At 42.6% G+C, this 17,329-nt stretch overlaps 3 protein-coding genes across 3 annotated transcripts in view; 1 reads left to right on the top strand and 2 right to left on the bottom strand.

Annotated features, from left to right (window-relative positions):
- Positions 1–5,850, bottom strand: part of LOC118324633 (proline-rich transmembrane protein 3) — a 15,693-nt gene extending 9,843 nt beyond the window's left edge. The window contains exon 1 of the mRNA XM_035657057.1: positions 5,538–5,850. Within this exon, the coding sequence (XP_035512950.1) occupies positions 5,538–5,838 (301 nt within the window). The 5' untranslated portion in view covers positions 5,839–5,850. The remainder of the gene's footprint in view (positions 1–5,537) is intronic.
- Positions 5,851–10,349: 4,499 nt separating this feature from the next.
- On the bottom strand, positions 10,350–13,114 carry ogg1 (8-oxoguanine DNA glycosylase). Its single transcript, XM_035657059.1, has 7 exons — positions 12,587–13,114; positions 12,124–12,485; positions 11,844–12,023; positions 11,105–11,283; positions 10,856–11,003; positions 10,685–10,734; positions 10,350–10,606 (listed from the first exon to the last, which is right to left on the bottom strand). Exons 1-7 carry the CDS (start codon positions 12,694–12,696, stop codon positions 10,508–10,510), a joined length of 1,128 nt encoding a protein of 375 aa, XP_035512952.1. The 5' UTR covers positions 12,697–13,114; the 3' UTR covers positions 10,350–10,507.
- Positions 13,115–13,294: 180 nt separating this feature from the next.
- Positions 13,295–17,329, top strand: part of qars1 (glutaminyl-tRNA synthetase 1) — a 7,857-nt gene continuing 3,822 nt past the window's right edge. The window contains exons 1-15 of the mRNA XM_035657058.1: positions 13,295–13,467; positions 13,851–14,001; positions 14,427–14,536; positions 14,616–14,691; positions 14,787–14,851; positions 14,947–15,000; positions 15,297–15,360; positions 15,435–15,509; positions 15,619–15,704; positions 15,809–15,895; positions 15,987–16,086; positions 16,180–16,258; positions 16,339–16,578; positions 16,672–16,764; positions 16,856–16,993. Coding sequence (XP_035512951.1) covers positions 13,357–13,467; positions 13,851–14,001; positions 14,427–14,536; positions 14,616–14,691; positions 14,787–14,851; positions 14,947–15,000; positions 15,297–15,360; positions 15,435–15,509; positions 15,619–15,704; positions 15,809–15,895; positions 15,987–16,086; positions 16,180–16,258; positions 16,339–16,578; positions 16,672–16,764; positions 16,856–16,993 — 1,529 coding nt within the window. The 5' untranslated portion in view covers positions 13,295–13,356. The remainder of the gene's footprint in view (positions 13,468–13,850; positions 14,002–14,426; positions 14,537–14,615; positions 14,692–14,786; positions 14,852–14,946; positions 15,001–15,296; positions 15,361–15,434; positions 15,510–15,618; positions 15,705–15,808; positions 15,896–15,986; positions 16,087–16,179; positions 16,259–16,338; positions 16,579–16,671; positions 16,765–16,855; positions 16,994–17,329) is intronic.

Raw genomic sequence — 17,329 nt, 5'->3', positions numbered from 1 at the left:
GGGGGGGGGGGGGGAGAACTGAGAGGATCTGTGACAAAATTAAGGGATAGCTAGTTGATAGAAACTGACAGGAACTAGGAAGCAGAATATTTGAAGAAAAAGAGTCACGAGGAAACTTTGTTTCAGGATTAACAGGTTTGTTGTGGTCCAAGCACAGATATGGATGTCCAGGAAGGCATGCGGAGAAACTGAGCCCGCTTCACCTTTTCTCTGAGGGTAACTGGCAGGTGCACAGTCCCTGGCAGCCCGCGATAAACAACCTGACTATTGAGAAATGGCTTTTAGTAAACATACCACTATCTTGATCCAAAGTAATCCAGCATGCGTCAGTCTATGTTTATGTGTATGAAGGTATGGAGATTAATGAGCCTTAAAAGGCATCTGGCCAAATAGCTTTAGCGAGAAGAGAGAAACACTCTGCTGCTGCTGTATTTGAAACACTGTCACCATTAATCTCATCTTCACACATGGACCATAAGCACAAATACACAGCCTCACACACACAGCAGTTGTTTCCCACAACGTTTTTCTTAAAGGGATTCAGACAATTTGACGTGAAGTTTCCACTGAGCTAATACAAATAAAGTAAATTTAGGCTGATTGGCATCTCCTCTTAGCAGTCTAAATTACAGGCCAGGAACGGGCGACCATGTGCGCTGTTGGATTTCATTTCTAACCAAACACTACAAAGAGTAGATCAGTGTAATCAGCTGGTTTGGTGTTTGGCTTGAATATAAATCTACATACTCTCAGCCTGAGCCCACCATCGCACATCCTTGTATGCTACATCTCCTTCAACAGTGAGTAAAATAGAGACACACATTTACACGAATAAGACAAAATAGGTCCCTCTGTGACTGTCCACGGGGAGGAAGCAGATGGGTGCACGGCCAGTCAGAGTATTTTTATCATGTTCAGCCCCTCGGGGCCGAGGGACACATAACTCTCTATTTAATTTGCAGTGGGGTGTGCATGTTGTGTAGATGTCGTCACTCTATGTCGCACAATACGTTCTTTATCCAGAGCAGGAAATGCCCATGGATAATATCCAATAGTACAGCAGCAAGCAGCAATCTGAAGATTACTATAAACTCCTTGCCCAAAGTATAGACCTGTTGGTTATACAATCACATGACTCAGTACAACAGCAGCTGTTACTAATCAGTTAATCGTTGCAATACTGATGTCATGTCTACACTAACGTATTAATGTGACTAGCTAATGTCAGTGCTTCACATAATGGACCAGGCAGAGCGAGTGGGGTGGGCAGTTTTTGGAGAATCTCCCTCTTTCTTGCAAATGTTCTCTCTCCTTTCTGCCAGATTCCAGACAATCTGGCAGTGCACACTTTCCATTAATTTGAGTGAATATTTCCAGGGCCAGACATAAGTCTGTTTGTGCACAGAAGGATCTGTGTCTTTTTGACAAAAGCTGGTCTAATGTACACTTGTCTCAATCAGGGCTGGGTATCAAACCTCAACGCTTTTTTGGTAATACGAGAAATGTATCCTAAGCACAACAGAGTATGGAAAACGGACTGAATGTCTTGTCAGAATTGTAATCTTGTTTACTTCTCTGATCCGATCACTTCCTGATTGAAATCACAATTTTGCTAATTTTAGACTGTAATTTATTTAGGCAAAGGTCTTGTACAGCTGCTTGTGTTTAGACAACGTTTATGAACGTCTGAAATATAGAGTTTTGTAGAAAAACATGTTGATACTCCTCAAAGTAAGTAAATGAATACTGTTACTGATTACTGAACCTCAGCTATTACATCAGCACACGTATTGGAACAAGGCTAGTCTACAGTCATACTAGGGGACTGTATTGAGGCGCAGTGGTCCTTTGAGCTAAATGCACTTTAGACAATGACAATGTTAACATGCTGATATTTAGCAGGTTTATTGTTCTCCACATTAGATTGTTAAGTGTTAGTATGTTAACAGTTGCTAATTAGCACAAAGTACAGCTGAGGCTAGTTGGAATGTTATTAGGTCAAAAAATAAAGTACTGGTCAAAATAAATGTATACCTGGCGCTTTATGCTACGTTTAGCAAATTATCGAATCCTTTTTTTTTAGTTCTGAAGTAAGGTATAAACTGTGCAAAACATTTTTTTTCCTTTTATCTCTAAAAGTGAAACTGCGGTCTTTGCGCCTTTATACCACGATTCATTTTTCATCTCACCGATTTGAATCTGCACATATCTGTCTTTCGATATATCTTTACATTCCTAGCGAATATGTGTGGACACATGCCTGCACTGTGTGTCAGTGCATGAGATTACGAGACCATGTCTTTGACTGGGTGCTTGATACCTGAGTTGACTTGTAGTGTCCAATGTCAAGGTGACTCTCTAATGAGCAGGATTTAACAGTCAAAGTCACGCATGACCAGAACGGCTCTGAGCTGAGAAGAAGAACTTGTTAATGGGCAGTAGGGAAGCACATGTGCGGGATGGGAAAATAAAAACAGATACAAATCTTTCAAAATAAAAATAAAGACAAATTGGCAGTAAAACGGATTACAAAGCTAGAGAGGTACAGTGATGGGACTTCTGCAGTGACAGCAATAATGGACAGACACAGAAAGCAAAGAGAGGAATAGTAAAAATGGACAGAGGGAAAAAGAGAGGCAAAGACAGAGAAAGAGACTGGAATAAACCAGCAGAAAGCTGTGTGTCACGGTGGACTTCTGCACTGCAACGGCTCCTCAGTCCAACACAGCAGTCAAGTATTACTTGCCATGCAGATGTGTAACGTGTTTGTGCTGCGCTATGTGGAGGGAGAGGTGAGACTGTGCGGCAGTGTATGTACATGAATTTATGTGTACGTGAGACAGAGAGAGAAACAGAGAGAGGGGGAAATGGCAGAGGGAGTATGTGTGGTTGACTTGGTATGTGGGGTAGTGGGGGGAGGTCGCTGGTTTGACCGTTATAAATTCCACACCTTGAAAAACATATAGATTGCAAACAGCTCCCACAATATTTTCCTGGTTATTTCAATTATAGCTACCACATTAAAATAACAATAAAACAGGCAATTAAATATTCAGTTTGATTAATACATAAGGAGATATGTGAGCTCTTCGCATGCATTATAGATCCTCCAGGAGGTTTCCCAGGCGAGGTCACTCAACTTCTAGACCTCTGCCTTAGACTAAAAGCTGTCCATTTACCTCCTAAGACAAACCAATGCCTGTTGAAGATGCCTCTCTCCTGGCGCTCCACTGCCTTGTGGCCCCCCCCCCCAGTAAAAACTCCAGTGGAGTAACAGACCACACAGTGAGGTCAAGCCATACGAAAAGAGGAGGCTCCAGAACCAATCGCGGATGCTTTTGATCCCCAGCTGAAGAGGATGTCCAGTTTAAAAGGGCTGACAACGACATCTTTGACTGATGTTCCGCCTTAATGCGAGCCACAGATCAAAGGCTGAAGGTCAGCCCGAAAGGGTGAGGCACTTTTACTGCCTCTGCCCACACAGGCCGCGAATATGGACGTGTGATTGGTGATCATTTTGAGAAAGTTCACCAGAGAGCTTACTTTGTCTACACAGATTCAGTGAATAATTATGAACTGAGTGTATCCAGAAGTCCAAATTAGCACTCACACATTCCCAGAAACACACCCTGAGAGATAGTAATGGTGGTGACTGATTGAGACAGCTGCTAAACCACGTCGAGCCACAAAACACTTTCAGGAGAATAGATTACAGGCATCGCAAGTCATAACTGTTTGCGTGCATCTGGGAGTTAACCACAGCTCCAGTTCAACCCAAGACTCTCACATTGTTCCAGCTGGATGCAATAAAGTGACTGCTGTGTTAAGTGGTGTGTGGCAATCACTAGATAATGATGCAAACAGGTTTTATATGTATATATAAAAAAAAGTTGTGTCTTCGGTGCATATTTACAACTTTATAAAAATGTAATAATGCATTTACTGGACTACTTGGGCTACCCACAGCCAAAATGATCCAGCGCCATAAAAGAGCTCAGGAACAGATGATGTCTGTGAGTAGTGGGGTTGTGCCTCATTGATATACTGATGTCTTGATTTATGCTTTATTTTCCACTACGCTGACAGTTCAGGACTGCCTGTTCTGGAAAGTGTGTTATGTCTGCACCGAGGTATTATTTAACTGTGCTGCCAGTTTAAAAGTGTCTGGCTTCAATATATGGGTGAATGATAACTTTATTTTTTACGAGGTAAGCCATTAAAGTAAGCCATTTATAGGCTTCTCAATACTGAGGCATGTAGTCATGGATCATCTTCTGTCCTGTTATACCCTTTTACTCTTTCAAAACCAGATTCCTCCGTGAATACACAAAACAGCCAGTAAATCTCTCTTGAGCTGCTTTACAATTGGAGTGGCTTTTTTCTCTTGTCAGTGGATCAGGGTGTGCTATTTGTCTTTTGAATCTAAGTCGTCTGGCAGGGTTCTGCGTTTCATCCAGTAGCACTTTGGAGCAGCTCCGCCTGTGCGCTCTCAGTGAGAGGCGCATTGGCGCGGTTTTTCCCCACTTTATGACTTCTCCCTCCGCTGGATGCGTTCAAATCCTGATGAGGAACAGGTGAATCCGGATCCTCTAAGAGCCGCAGCCTCAACCTACACGTTGAGGTTGAACGACCCTCGTAAAAGACACTGTAAACACACACATCACACGTTGCGCAGCTGCAGGCCGTGGCACAAATTGAGAAATAGTACCCCACTTGTTGCAGTTTCCCCAAAGCGCACATCGGTTACTTCCACTTTCTGGACCTCCAAGCCTTCTCATTTTCTGGGATATTTGAGCAGTAGGGATTTGCAATGCAAATTAATAAAACACGGTGAGCTGACTGGTTAAACCGCATGGTGAAGCCTGAAATGGGATGGCTCATACAAACTAGGACCATTTTTAAAACTAAGTGATGGGATAGTTACAGAACTGAGTCCACCTTTTACGTAAAATGCAACTAAGTAAATGAACAATAAAGCATATGTGTGTCTTTATAAGCGGATCCTCATGGGCAACGTTGCCACTGAAATGTGTGGTTATTAACCTATCCATAAGCAGCTATTTGCAACCTAGTAGCTTAAATTAGAGAGTGCCCGTGTACACTTCGCTACAGTGAAGGTCTTCGGGTAGTTATTCTGAATTCAGAAACTATTAAATTCAACAGAGGGGCGATTTAACGTGAGTCTTGTCCACCTGCAGTCGTCATTCAACGTTGGTCACGAAACGCAGTAAAGGCGTCACAGTGTACGTTACTAACGGCAGGAAGACGCCTTCAAAAACGACCAAATGTGTCCTGCCCTCCTCACGGTGAGCAGTCCAGTGCACACAAGCAAGAAACCACGTACAGGTAAAACAAATAATAATAATAATAAAATGTGAAGCTACGACAACCACCCTTAAATGAGCATTCTAGCCTGTAAAACCTGAACCGACGACTGACATGGCGCGCACAGGTAAAAAAGGTAACGTCACTGCGCAAAGTACCGCCGCATAGCAGCCACTCCACTATCAGGCTCCATCCGTGACCACCGCACATACCTGCAGGGTCTGCGCGGCTCCTCTCCGATGGCGTCCTCTGCGGCAGGATAGGAGGAGGACTATCACATATTACAGAGTTGGCCAAAGGACGAGTGTAGTCCGGTGTAGTCCGGCGCGTTGTTAGCCTCTGGGTGTTACGGCCCCGCGGGTGGAGGTGGAAACGTCCCTCTATCGACACACACACACACACACACGGTACGGGGAGGTTGCGTTCAGCAGAGCTTGTACCGCTGCCAGCTCTCTCGCCATGAGCTAGTAAGGAGATGTACGCCCCCTCCAACCGCTCCATCTCTCTCCACATCGCTCCCTCCCTCTCCCGTTCACTCTCTCTCTCTCCCTCCCTCTCTCGTTCACTCTCTCTCTTTCTCTCTCTCTCTCTCTGTCCTCACAAGCGGATAAACGCGACTGCCCTCAGACCTGGCACGTCTGTTACGCAACAGCAGTTTCAGATTGAGCACCGTCGTCATTTCATCCATTTACTTATTTTTTTTTTTTTTTTTTTTTAAAGAGAGCAGCACGTTTAGGCAGTGGAAATACGACGACACTGGCATTGACATCATCACACAGCGTGCGGTGCTACTATCCAGGTTTTGCCCCCCCTGGCCCCCCCTCACATTATAGCTGAAAATAAGGTGCCATGTGCGCCAAGCTGGGTTGTTAAAGCTGGCCGTGGTGGTGTGAAAGGAGTGTCATGTGGAGACAGGTGAGGAGGCACCTGACATTTCTGGCACAGTGGTGGTGAAGGAGGGGGGGCAATAAGCCGGGAACAGAGCTGTGAAACCTTAGCTCTCCTCTCTCCTCTCCTGCCCTCCAACCAGGGTTTGCCAACCTGAGCCAAGATGATACTGTTTCCTCATGCTGCACCTTGGCTCGGTGCCTTCCCTTCACCCCCCCCACCACAATGATTGTCTCCGTCCTACACAAACACAACACTCTAGTTTGGACATGCCTTTGAGACTGGAGGTTTGCCCACATGTAGACACAAGTTGACATAACAGCAGTAACTGGAAGTGTCTCATCCTGGTTACCAGCAGTATAGCCATTTTATTCTGTATATTTAGCTATTTCTCACTTTCATTAGATTGTCCTGACGGTACAGTTGAGTCCTAAAATAACCTGTGCAGCTCAGAGGATTGTCCTAATGCCATTACATTACTACTGAGCCAGCAGGAGAGACACTGAAGGGTTTGGACAGGAGGAACAGGGACACTCTGAGATGGTAATCACATTGTTGCACATGGATTATGACTAATATTCTATAAGTGAAGGATAGAAGAATCTGGAATAGATTATGTAAAGTTCTCGCAAGAGATGTCATGTAGCTACTATACTATTAGCACGTGTAGGCATTATGTGTGTGTTTGCATGTGTGTGTGTACAAGAACCCCTTATCAACCCCTGGGTGCAGTGTTTATCATATAATTTGTTATCCAGTTATGTGCTGCTGTAATAAGATTACCGTAATCCTGTGTACCAGAGGGGACTCTGATTCATCTGACCTCCTCAAACAATATAAAAAGGCCCAGAGGAGTCTTTCTTCTTGCACATGTGCCCTTTTCTCTTGTCTAAATGCTTAAAGTGCGCTGTTTGAACTAAGGGTGAGTTCAGCAGGGTTTGAATTTTGTTGGTCTCATACCGCTTCACTGAATAAATTTAGACCTTTCTTTCAAAATGAATGCCCTGACATGAGGCGACTTCGTCCTCCTGTCCCAGTTTTCAACAGTGTGCCAAATTAGTCTTAAGGCGAGTGCTCAAACCCAGAGTTTTGTCAAGCAGTTTATAGTAAGTGGCTGCACATGATGACACAGAGAAGCCTCATCAAGTGTGGTCCTGCTCCTCAAGTGTAAACATACATTTTTCATCAGATTTTTTAAGATTTATAACTATCCCATTGACTATCTCTGTCCTGAGCGAGTGAAAAACAACATCTGTCATTTTTAATTAAACATTTTTCATTTTCCTTATAACCATACATAAAATAACCCAAGTGGTATATGTTTACACGTCCCACTAATCTTAAATTCAAGCAGGTCACCCCAGTAACTTACACATATTGACTGACAGCTCTTGATTCATATGGGGAGTTTTTAGCGGGCTTTAAATAAGGTGAGTATTTAAAGCTTGCCAAATGAACAAATTCTTAACAAGGAGGGAGTTCACAGCACTGACACTGAAATACACCAAATCCACACATGGAACTCATGCTACCCCACACCCATATATATACTGTGGATAGTGTTTCTAAACCATCTTTGTCCAGGAATGTGGTGAATACATACCACTTAGTCATTTGAATTGATCCTAGTAGGGGCTCTGAAACTTAACTCTGGAGCAGATGGAACTGTTGTGAGGATCTTATCAGACGGTAGAAAGTATTAATTTTCTCCACAAAATAAGCCTCTTTCATTAAGAACAGCCAAGACCTTCATATGTTAACGTCCATCCACACACATGTGAATCAAAAAAGCTTAAGATCTATAATACCTCTGCCAGCTCTGTGCTCTCAGTCTTTCTCTGTGTGGCTTTCCCCTCACCCTATGGTTGTCTAGACACCAAAGAATAATCTCCCCAACTCTGGGCCCCAAAGACAGACTTCCATGTGGGGACTGCCTTCCCCGTCTCTCAGGCTCCCCCACGGCTGCTTCCAAAAGCATTGGGTTTCACCACATCTATGGTGAATCAACAATATTCCCTTTAAATTTTATCCATCTTAGGTATTATATCAGATACAGTTATATAATACATCTGTTACTATTCAGGAATAATAACATCCATCATTTTAAGTACGAGACAACGCATGGATATGCATAGAGACCATTTTTGGGCTCACGGGGGAAGAGAAACCTACACAGAGACTGGGTATGGAAAAAAAAGATAATAATAATTATTATTTTTAATAAAGTGAATCCCTTTCACAAATATAGTTCTAACTTGAATGACAACATGATCATACTGTGAAAAAATATCAAGTTGTCAATCACCAGGGATTTACACATTTAACTGTGCATTTTGTTTATTTCTATTATTATTATTACCAATGTCTTACTTAACTGTTTATTACATACCCACTAACATACATTCCTATATTTTACATACTTGTAAATAACTGTTTGTACAAACAATGCAATTCAATACAATTGGATTATCTGTCTATCCTTCATAATTTCTGCATCATTGTGATTGTATTTCACTGGATTAGCCAAAGACAAAAAAGCTCAATGTGGTTGTTTAATCTATAACATGTGTTTCTAATGAGGAGACCAAACAAATAATGATGCAGAAAATGTACACTTTCTAGATATACTGTATTTCTATATGTCTATAAAGTTCAGTATACAGGGATTGGGGGTTTTGATCCACTCAAATGGCACACATATACTTGACAATAGGTCCCCCACATCTGTCTGACACAGCCACCATAACACCACCTTTCACATCATGTCAATCAGACAAATTCAGTCTTGCTGCTGCACATCTGGAAATAGAGGTCTTTACCTTTTGCTGGAGCTCCAACAAAACTGCCGCCCCCTGGTGCCTGCAGAAAGTAATGACATCCTCTTAAGAGAAAGTACACACCAGAGATGTCTGTTCAACTGAACACTTCCCGAGGCCATCACACAATCTCTTACATAACCAACAAGCCACTCTTGTGTTGTTTTAGTCTTTGTCTCAACATGCATGCACACATGGCCTTTTCTTTCAAATTCATGCACCTCCAGCACACTTTAACCTCTCTGTATTTAATTTTTCCCTCCTGTTCTCTCAAGTCTATTTTTACTCTGCTTTTCTTCCTCACTGTGCCTCTGCCCTAAAGCTGGGCCCCAGCTTCTGTCCAGCTCAACTGGAGTGGGGATGAAAGCTGACTCACATATTCATTAACACGCATGGCTGCACACACTAACCACAAATAAACAACTTCTACGGATGTAAGACATGCACATATATACACACACAGATGACGACATACATGATGCACCTGCCCGCTTACGCCAACGTGTCTTTCAAATTAGGGCAAGAAAGAGCTTAGATCGCCACGCATGCTGTTGCCACATTTCAGAATGACTTATCCCCATATATTTTTCTTCTTTTAAGTATTTTTTGGGGCTTTTTATTGCCTTTATGATAGTGACAGCTGAAGACAGGAAAGGGGGGTAGAGAAAGGGGATGACACGCAGCAAAGGGCCGCAATTTGAAACAAATTAAAATATTGTTCAGTCATTGCCATACAGGGACAGAAATAGGTCAACAACCCCAGGAGACACATCCAAGATGTCAACAGAGAAAGTCACACGGCCCTTCAGAAGTGACAGCAGATAACTGCAGTCCCTACTATAAAAAGACCAGCTGACACAGCCAACTAATGCCTATAGATAAACATACAGACACCATGCCACCCAGTCAAACTGCGCTTTATGATCCAACAGACAGACATACTATTTTGATGCAGGGAATGCACTGAAGAAATACAACACACCATTTTGGCGTCCTATGACCTTTTCAGACATGCATGCAGATGCCATGACATGTTGGTACATGGTGTAACAGTAACCACAGGGCTTCACAGAAAGTATTCACCCAGGGAAATAGTTACATTTATTCTCAAATTAATAGAAATAAAGCTGGCTAAAGCAAATGGCCCACTGTGTGATATTGTCTTGCAGAGTAATATCTTCCAATTCATACTGCCACCTAGGGGCCGCTTCTGGAAACAGTTAGCAGAAGTGAAAGCCAATATGACTGTGATGGTTTCTGTGCTTGATGACTGTGCTAATATGCACATTTTCTCTCAAAATACATACACAAAAAAGCATGTACGTTATTTTGTCTTTATTCTAAAAACGAAAGTGTGCCAGTGTGCTGCATTTGTACAGTAGTAGTGAAGTCAGGAAAGTAGACATAGTTAACCACATGAGCATGTAAATAATAACCCTGAGAATCATTTTACAATAATTTGTTTTATATCTAGAAAATTAATCTTCTTCTTCATCCGTTTCCTCTTTCTTCGCCTGCTTCAGTTGTGGCATTTCTTTCAGCTTTTGGAACCCCTTGAGGTCAGCACAGAACAACACCTAAACCAGATAAAGACACTGTGGTTATAGCAGTAAGAGACAGACACTCACAGACAGATACTGAATGATAACACTCACCGATTGTGCCCAACCAGCATAAGGACCCCACAGCTGTCTGAAAAAATCCCCTGTGTAGAAATATTGAATTTGACATTATGTTAACAATGAAAAAGAAACTATATTTAGTGTTTACAAGCAGTGTAGCACTGTAACCATACAGTATTACTGATGAGGTGCATGGATACTAACCAATTTCTCGGTTAAGTTTATCTGTGATGGTCTTTTGTCCTTTGCCAGAAGCATAGTTGTAGTCACGCTTAGCAATCTGCCACACGTGTGTGTCTATGGGCACGGCCTCTGTCTTATCCAGGGACATTAGACATACACAGTCTGCCACCTACAGAGAGACACATATAGCCTTAATTACATGTTACTGTGACAACTTCATTTTATTTCAGGAAGATATATAAGAGGCTAACAGGTTTTTTTCTACTCTACCTTGTTGCCCACACCAGGGAGAGTACGCAGAGCATCACGGGCCTGAAGATATGGGACACTGCGTAGACCTTCAAGCCACTGGAGCCCGTGGGTGTCCAAAATCTGCTTCGCACTCTTCTGAAGGAACTGAGCCCTGTACCCAAAACGAAGATCCCTGAGACATGCCTCTACGCTGTTGTCTGACGAATACAATGTAAAGAACAACACAGTTATGATGACAATATGTAGGCCTTTTCTGCTTGATAATTAACATTTAATTAACATTAACATTCATTAATCCTTAAAGGACTGATGAACATGAGTCTCAATCAGGCTACTCCATGGTTTAAGTATATTACTTTCTGTGTTGGTAAATGCCTCATAGTAGTAGGTAAACAGTTGTATGACATATCTAGGAACTTGAAGGTAGAAATAAATACAGGGTTTTAACATACATGTCATAGAACTTGGAGCAAAATGTATGTACCACTCAGATATCAACTTAAACCCAAACTGAACGTGGATTTGCACCACTGAACTGAGGACACTGCAACATAACTGAAGTTGAAAATATTGTTGCATTGGCCTACAAATAAAATAAAAAAGCAATGAAATTTAACCAAAAGCAAAAGTGAAGGATCGAATGTAATTGGACATCCAACAGATCCAGGTGTCCTGAGTCACAGCTGTAAACTCCGCACCACTCATACTAATGTTATTGAAAGATGACAAACAGGTCTGTGGGGGAAGAATATAGCACCTGCAAGTGCAGACAGGGAAGGAAAGTTGTAGTAAGAGGTTTGATCCAGTTGGCACAGTGGGGCACCCAGGGCCTGACACAGCCTCTCCACCATGCCGTGGATACGAGAGATGTGGTTGTTGGAGGTGCAAATTAAGGAAAACAGGCATTCAGTGGGGTCCTGACGCAACATCCGTACACCTGGAGGGAGACCAAACAAAATACTTAAGACAAATAGTGGCTCAGTCATTACTTACTTTGTAATAAGTGATATCATGCAGGTACAAGCACGCACACTGACCACTGAAGATGTATGCAATGCGCTTGAAATGGGGGTCTGCTGCTCCCAATTCCTTGTACAGGTCTCCCAGTTTCACATTCAGCTGGAAGTAATCTCTCAGCATCTCTTCCTCCTCAGTGTCCTGCACTGAAGTCACAGCCACCGGCTCCTCCTCCTCTTTCTTCAAAGCTCCTTTGAACTTCTTCCCTGACTTGTTTTCCATCTGGAGAGAAACACCAGCTCTCCTCTTCCTGTCACTTCCCTCCCCCTGCCATTCTTGGTTATTGTAAACATGGTACCAGAGACTGTCTTCTGTCTGAGTCAGGGTCCAAACACGTCCTCCCATCACTCCGGTCCAGTGGCCTTCTGCAGTTTCTCTCCAGCTGTGGGTTGAGATGCGTTAGTAGAAAGACACATATGAGGATCTAAAGTGTACTAGATCCGTCCTGTCGATCATGATGCTGACAGTGTGCGACCAACCTACCGGAAAGATTGTCCACAGGCAAGAGTGAGATCCAGACGCAGCTCTGACTTTGCACAGGCCAGAGATCTCCACATTTTTGCCCCCGACGACAGCACTGCATGTTTGGCCATAACAGTTACCTTGCTGTTTGTTTAGAGGTTAAAAGAAGCGTACACTGACCTGCCACAGTGCCCCGGTGTTAGAACTCATTGTGGTGGGATCCAGTGTTTGCGGCAGCGTATATCAAACCCTGAACACCCATGTTTTTAGTTCAGTGATTTCACGGAGAGCCACAACTTCACTTCCGGTTTAGGCAAATAACTTTCGCGGAGTTGTTTTAGCTAGCGTCGATAACGATGGACAACAAAGACCTAACAACGCGAAGCAAAGTTGGCCATATTTGAGAAGGAAAGTTTGGAAAAGTGCAACGTTTAGGCACTTGTAATTAAAAAGGTTATCTGAAATAAATACGAACTGATAATGTTTCTAATTAATGTTTAATAAATACCAAACTGTCAATCTGACGCAACATTACACAGATTCCGGTAGCCCCGCCCATACTGATGTCAACACAACTGTTGATTGGCTCCCTGGCTCGTAGTGGGCGGTCACTTCAAGCAAGCTCAATCGCGATTGGTCAATGCAATCCGAGCCCGCGGTGTCCTATTGGTGATTTTGTCAGTAGCTCATTTTGGTCTTTGAGGTGTACAGGAAGTCGCCCCTCCCTCCCTCCGCGAAGGAAAGCCGTGTGCGCTGGTAGCGTGTGTGTGGCTCCGATATAGCCGGGAAAAATGGCGGATATGTTGGCACTTTTCACGTCCATTGGGCTCAGTGAGCAGAAAGCGAAGGAAACGCTGAAGAACGAAGCTCTCAGTTCTGCCCTGAAGGATGCAGTTGTTCAGGTACGAACCAGCGTATGTGGGGGAACTGAATTTCCTGGAGGGACAGCTGTGAAATGTGACATATGACTTGACATTCAGGTTTTCTTTTTTTTTTTCTTTCTTTTTTTAAGCTCACTTGTTGTATTCTCTCTCGATATTTCTTACTTTTTTGAAGCTGCTTTAGTTGTAGGTTCAGAGGTACCTACCGCTGGATACGTTTCTGAGAACTTCTGTGTAGTTGTGGCAGGGTCGCTATATTTTCATTTTCACATTCAGTGTGCAAAGTCCATCAAGATAGGGGTTTAACATGTCTGTATTAGCTTTAATACAGTTATTTGGCTCTTGACATGAACACATTTTGAAGGATAAAGCAAAGTATTTTTTGGGGGGGTATTTTCTCACAGGCTCAACGTGTCCGTGGGGCATCAGGAGTGGACAAAACCATGGGTACTTTGCTGTACAATATGGCATCTCGCCTTAAAGACACGAAACGCCTGACATTCCTTTCGGACAACATAGCACAGTGCAAAATCTGCACAGAGCTACAGCTGGCAGGTAAGACATGTTGCAGCCCGACTGATCACTGCAATGCTTTACCAAAACTCAAACATCTAATAAATCTAAATGACATATTTTAACATTGATCTTTAATAATTTGTCCGGACTGATTTCTAACACAAGAAAACAAATTTCTTACACAAAATAACAGTGTCTTGCATATCCAAATGACCATTAAATACTTTATGTCGACATGAAAGGCATCTGAATCTGGAATACACCACGCTTGATGAATATAAAACATAAAGTAAAACGTCCCGGGACACCACACCTAATGCAAGTTCTGAAAGAGGCTGGGGACAATGACGGCATTGAGGGCAAAAGGAGAATGAATGAGTGCCAGACTGATTATATGCACTGACTAAATGGTAGGTTTGTTGACATGAATGATTGGAGAAAATGTGTTTGTTTGTTTTTTGCAGCCGCACTGGACTTTGTAAAGAGTCATCCTCAGGAGCCCATCGACCAGAAGGCGTTCGAAGACGCATGTGGAGTTGGTGTCGTCATAACACCGGAGCAGATTGAAGATGCTGTAAGTGCACGTGTGTCTGTTTGTTTTTTTTTACAAGCTTTAACGGGGGTATGTTCAGTGACGGTGGAATGTTGTACAGGTGGAGTCGGTGATCAAGAAGCACAAGGAACTGCTGTTAAAGGAGAGGTATCGCTTCAACATGGGACTGCTAATGGGTATGATCTCACACTTGATTACTGAAATACTTTTGAAACCATGAAAGCCTAACAGACTGACAGAATGTCTCACTGAGCTTTTGTGTCTGTTGCAGGAGAGGCACGTACTGCCTTAAAATGGGCAGATGGAAAAGTCATCAAAAATGAGGTGGACATGCAGGTACGTTTTTAAAAAGAGAATATCTTTAGACATTGTATATCTGTCATGGTTTCTCCCACTGTATATCGTAACTAACTCTGGTTTTGGTTTAATAGGTCCTACACCTATTAGGACCCAAGACAGAGGCTGACCTGGAGAAGAAACCTAAGGTAACACATGTCACATTATTTTAAGAAACAGTTTAACATTTATTCACTTTCTCTCTGCACCCAGCCAAGAAATAGAATATAGAGACACACAACCCCCTGTAAAATCACCACTTATAGGTGCTGGTAGGCAGATTTTGTTATCTTTGGACAGAGTCAGGCTAGTGGTTTCCCCATGTTTCCAGTCTTGCTGAGCTAAGCCAACCAGCTGCTGGTTAACTTTATTGTCCAAAATGTCTAACCATTCCTTTAATCGCTGCACTGTTTTCATCTGTGGTTAATATCTAATTATTTTGCAGCCCCAGAAAGCTAAAGTTGCAGAGAATGAGGCAAAGGTGAATAAAGACGAGGTGGCTGTGAATGGTAAGAAGCAGACAGAAGTGAATTTAATCGTTTATCTTTTGTGTTTTCTTAAACTTTGCTTGTTGGTTGTTCAGGTGAGGTGATGACTGGGGAGGGAAAGTCGCTAATGGAGCAGCTCAGAGGAGAAGCACTGAAGTTCCATAAACCAGGTGAGAAGGAACCACCTGAACAATAAGATGCAGTTGCGTCTCTGCTTGTTGCTCCAATTTAAAGGTTTTACTTACACATTATGTTGATCTTTCATCTTCCATCATACAGGAGAGAACTATAAAACCGAGGGCTATGTGATCACACCGAATACAATGGACTTGCTTAAAAAGCACCTGGAGATCACTGGTGGACAGGTATATGTGTTACTTTAACTTTTGGAGAAGAAAGCCTTTAACTTGAAAATTATGATGTATCTGATTATTGATATTTCACCCTTTCCATTTACAAATTCCTTTAGATCCGTACTCGTTTTCCTCCTGAGCCCAATGGCATCCTTCACATTGGACATGCCAAAGCTATCAACTTCAATTTTGGTTATGCAAAGGTACGAATCTCTCTGCATCCATCACCGCCACATTAGTTGTTTAAAACTCCCTGGTGCAGCTGTTTCCTTTAAACCCTGTCTTTTCCTGTAGGCAAACAACGGAATATGTTTCTTGAGGTATGACGACACAAATCCAGAGAAAGAAGAAGAAAAATATTTCACTGCTATTAAGGACATGGTGGAGTGGCTCGGTGAGTTTGACTCTGTTGATTCACACCTTTTGGGTTGGATGAAAGCTTACATCCACGAAGGTAGTTTCTCATCAATGTAACTGTTTTACACAGGGTACAAACCTTATGCTGTCACGCATGCATCAGACAACTTTCAGCAACTCTATGACCTTGCTGTGGATCTTGTTCGCAGGTGAGTGCAGAAACTATGTGTACGTGTTTTATTAATGTGCACAAGCTGGAATATGATGTTTGATTCTTCTCTTCCTTCAGGGGTCATGCGTATGTGTGTCACCAGAAGGGGGAGGAACTGAAGGGCCATAACGCTCCTCCTTCCCCCTGGAGAGACCGACCCGTCGAGGAGTCCCTGGTGTTGTTTGAGAGGATGAAGAAGGGCTTGTTTGCTGAGGGAGAAGCTACGCTCAGGATGAAGATGGTCATGGAGGACGGGAAGATGGACCCCGTGGCGTACCGAATCAAATACACACCACATCATCGGACAGGAGATGAATGGTATGAAAACCAGAAGTTTTTTAACTTGAATATAATATCTTTTTCACCACAAGCTGCGTTTTACTTACACTTGTTTCTTATATTTCTCTGCAGGTGCATCTACCCCACTTATGACTACACTCACTGTCTGTGTGACTCTATTGAAAATATCACACACTCACTCTGTACCAAAGAGTTCCAGGCCAGGTATAGATGATTGTTTGGTGATCTGTTGTGTCATAATCTAATGATACGAATGCTTTGTTAATGTTCACTTCCTTTATCGATTTTGTTACAGGCGGTCATCATATTTCTGGCTGTGTAACGCTCTGGATGTGTACTGCCCTGTTCAGTGGGAATATGGGCGATTAAATCTCACCTACACTGTTGTGTCCAAGAGGAAAATCATCAAACTGGTAGAGACCGGCGTTGTCAGGTAAAATAACCTTTTTCTTTTTGCCATTTGTTTCCAGTATGTTTTTAACTATTTATATTACAGTACAATAGTCTTGTAAATAATGGGCTATAAAAAACTTAAATGGATAGAAAGCATTTGTTCACCAGCTCCCAGAAACCTTTGTGTTAGAAGCAACCGATGAAGGATGAGTATTTTGCCCTACTACTAAACTATTAGGTTGGGTATTAGTCAGACGTTATTGATCCACGTGTGTCAATGTCATTATAAAATGCGGTCATTTACATTAATGAAGTTGTTACAGGGTGCTGAATCCCTGTAAGTAAGAAATATATAGGATGAGCAGGAGTACAGGGT

This window comes from Morone saxatilis, unplaced genomic scaffold, assembly GCF_004916995.1.
Source record: "Morone saxatilis isolate NCDOM2014 unplaced genomic scaffold, NCSU_SB_2.0 Contig15, whole genome shotgun sequence".
Lineage (NCBI taxonomy): Eukaryota > Metazoa > Chordata > Actinopteri > Moronidae > Morone > Morone saxatilis.
The sequence above is the reverse complement of the archived record's forward strand: the minus strand, read 5'-3'. Positions and strand labels throughout refer to the sequence as shown.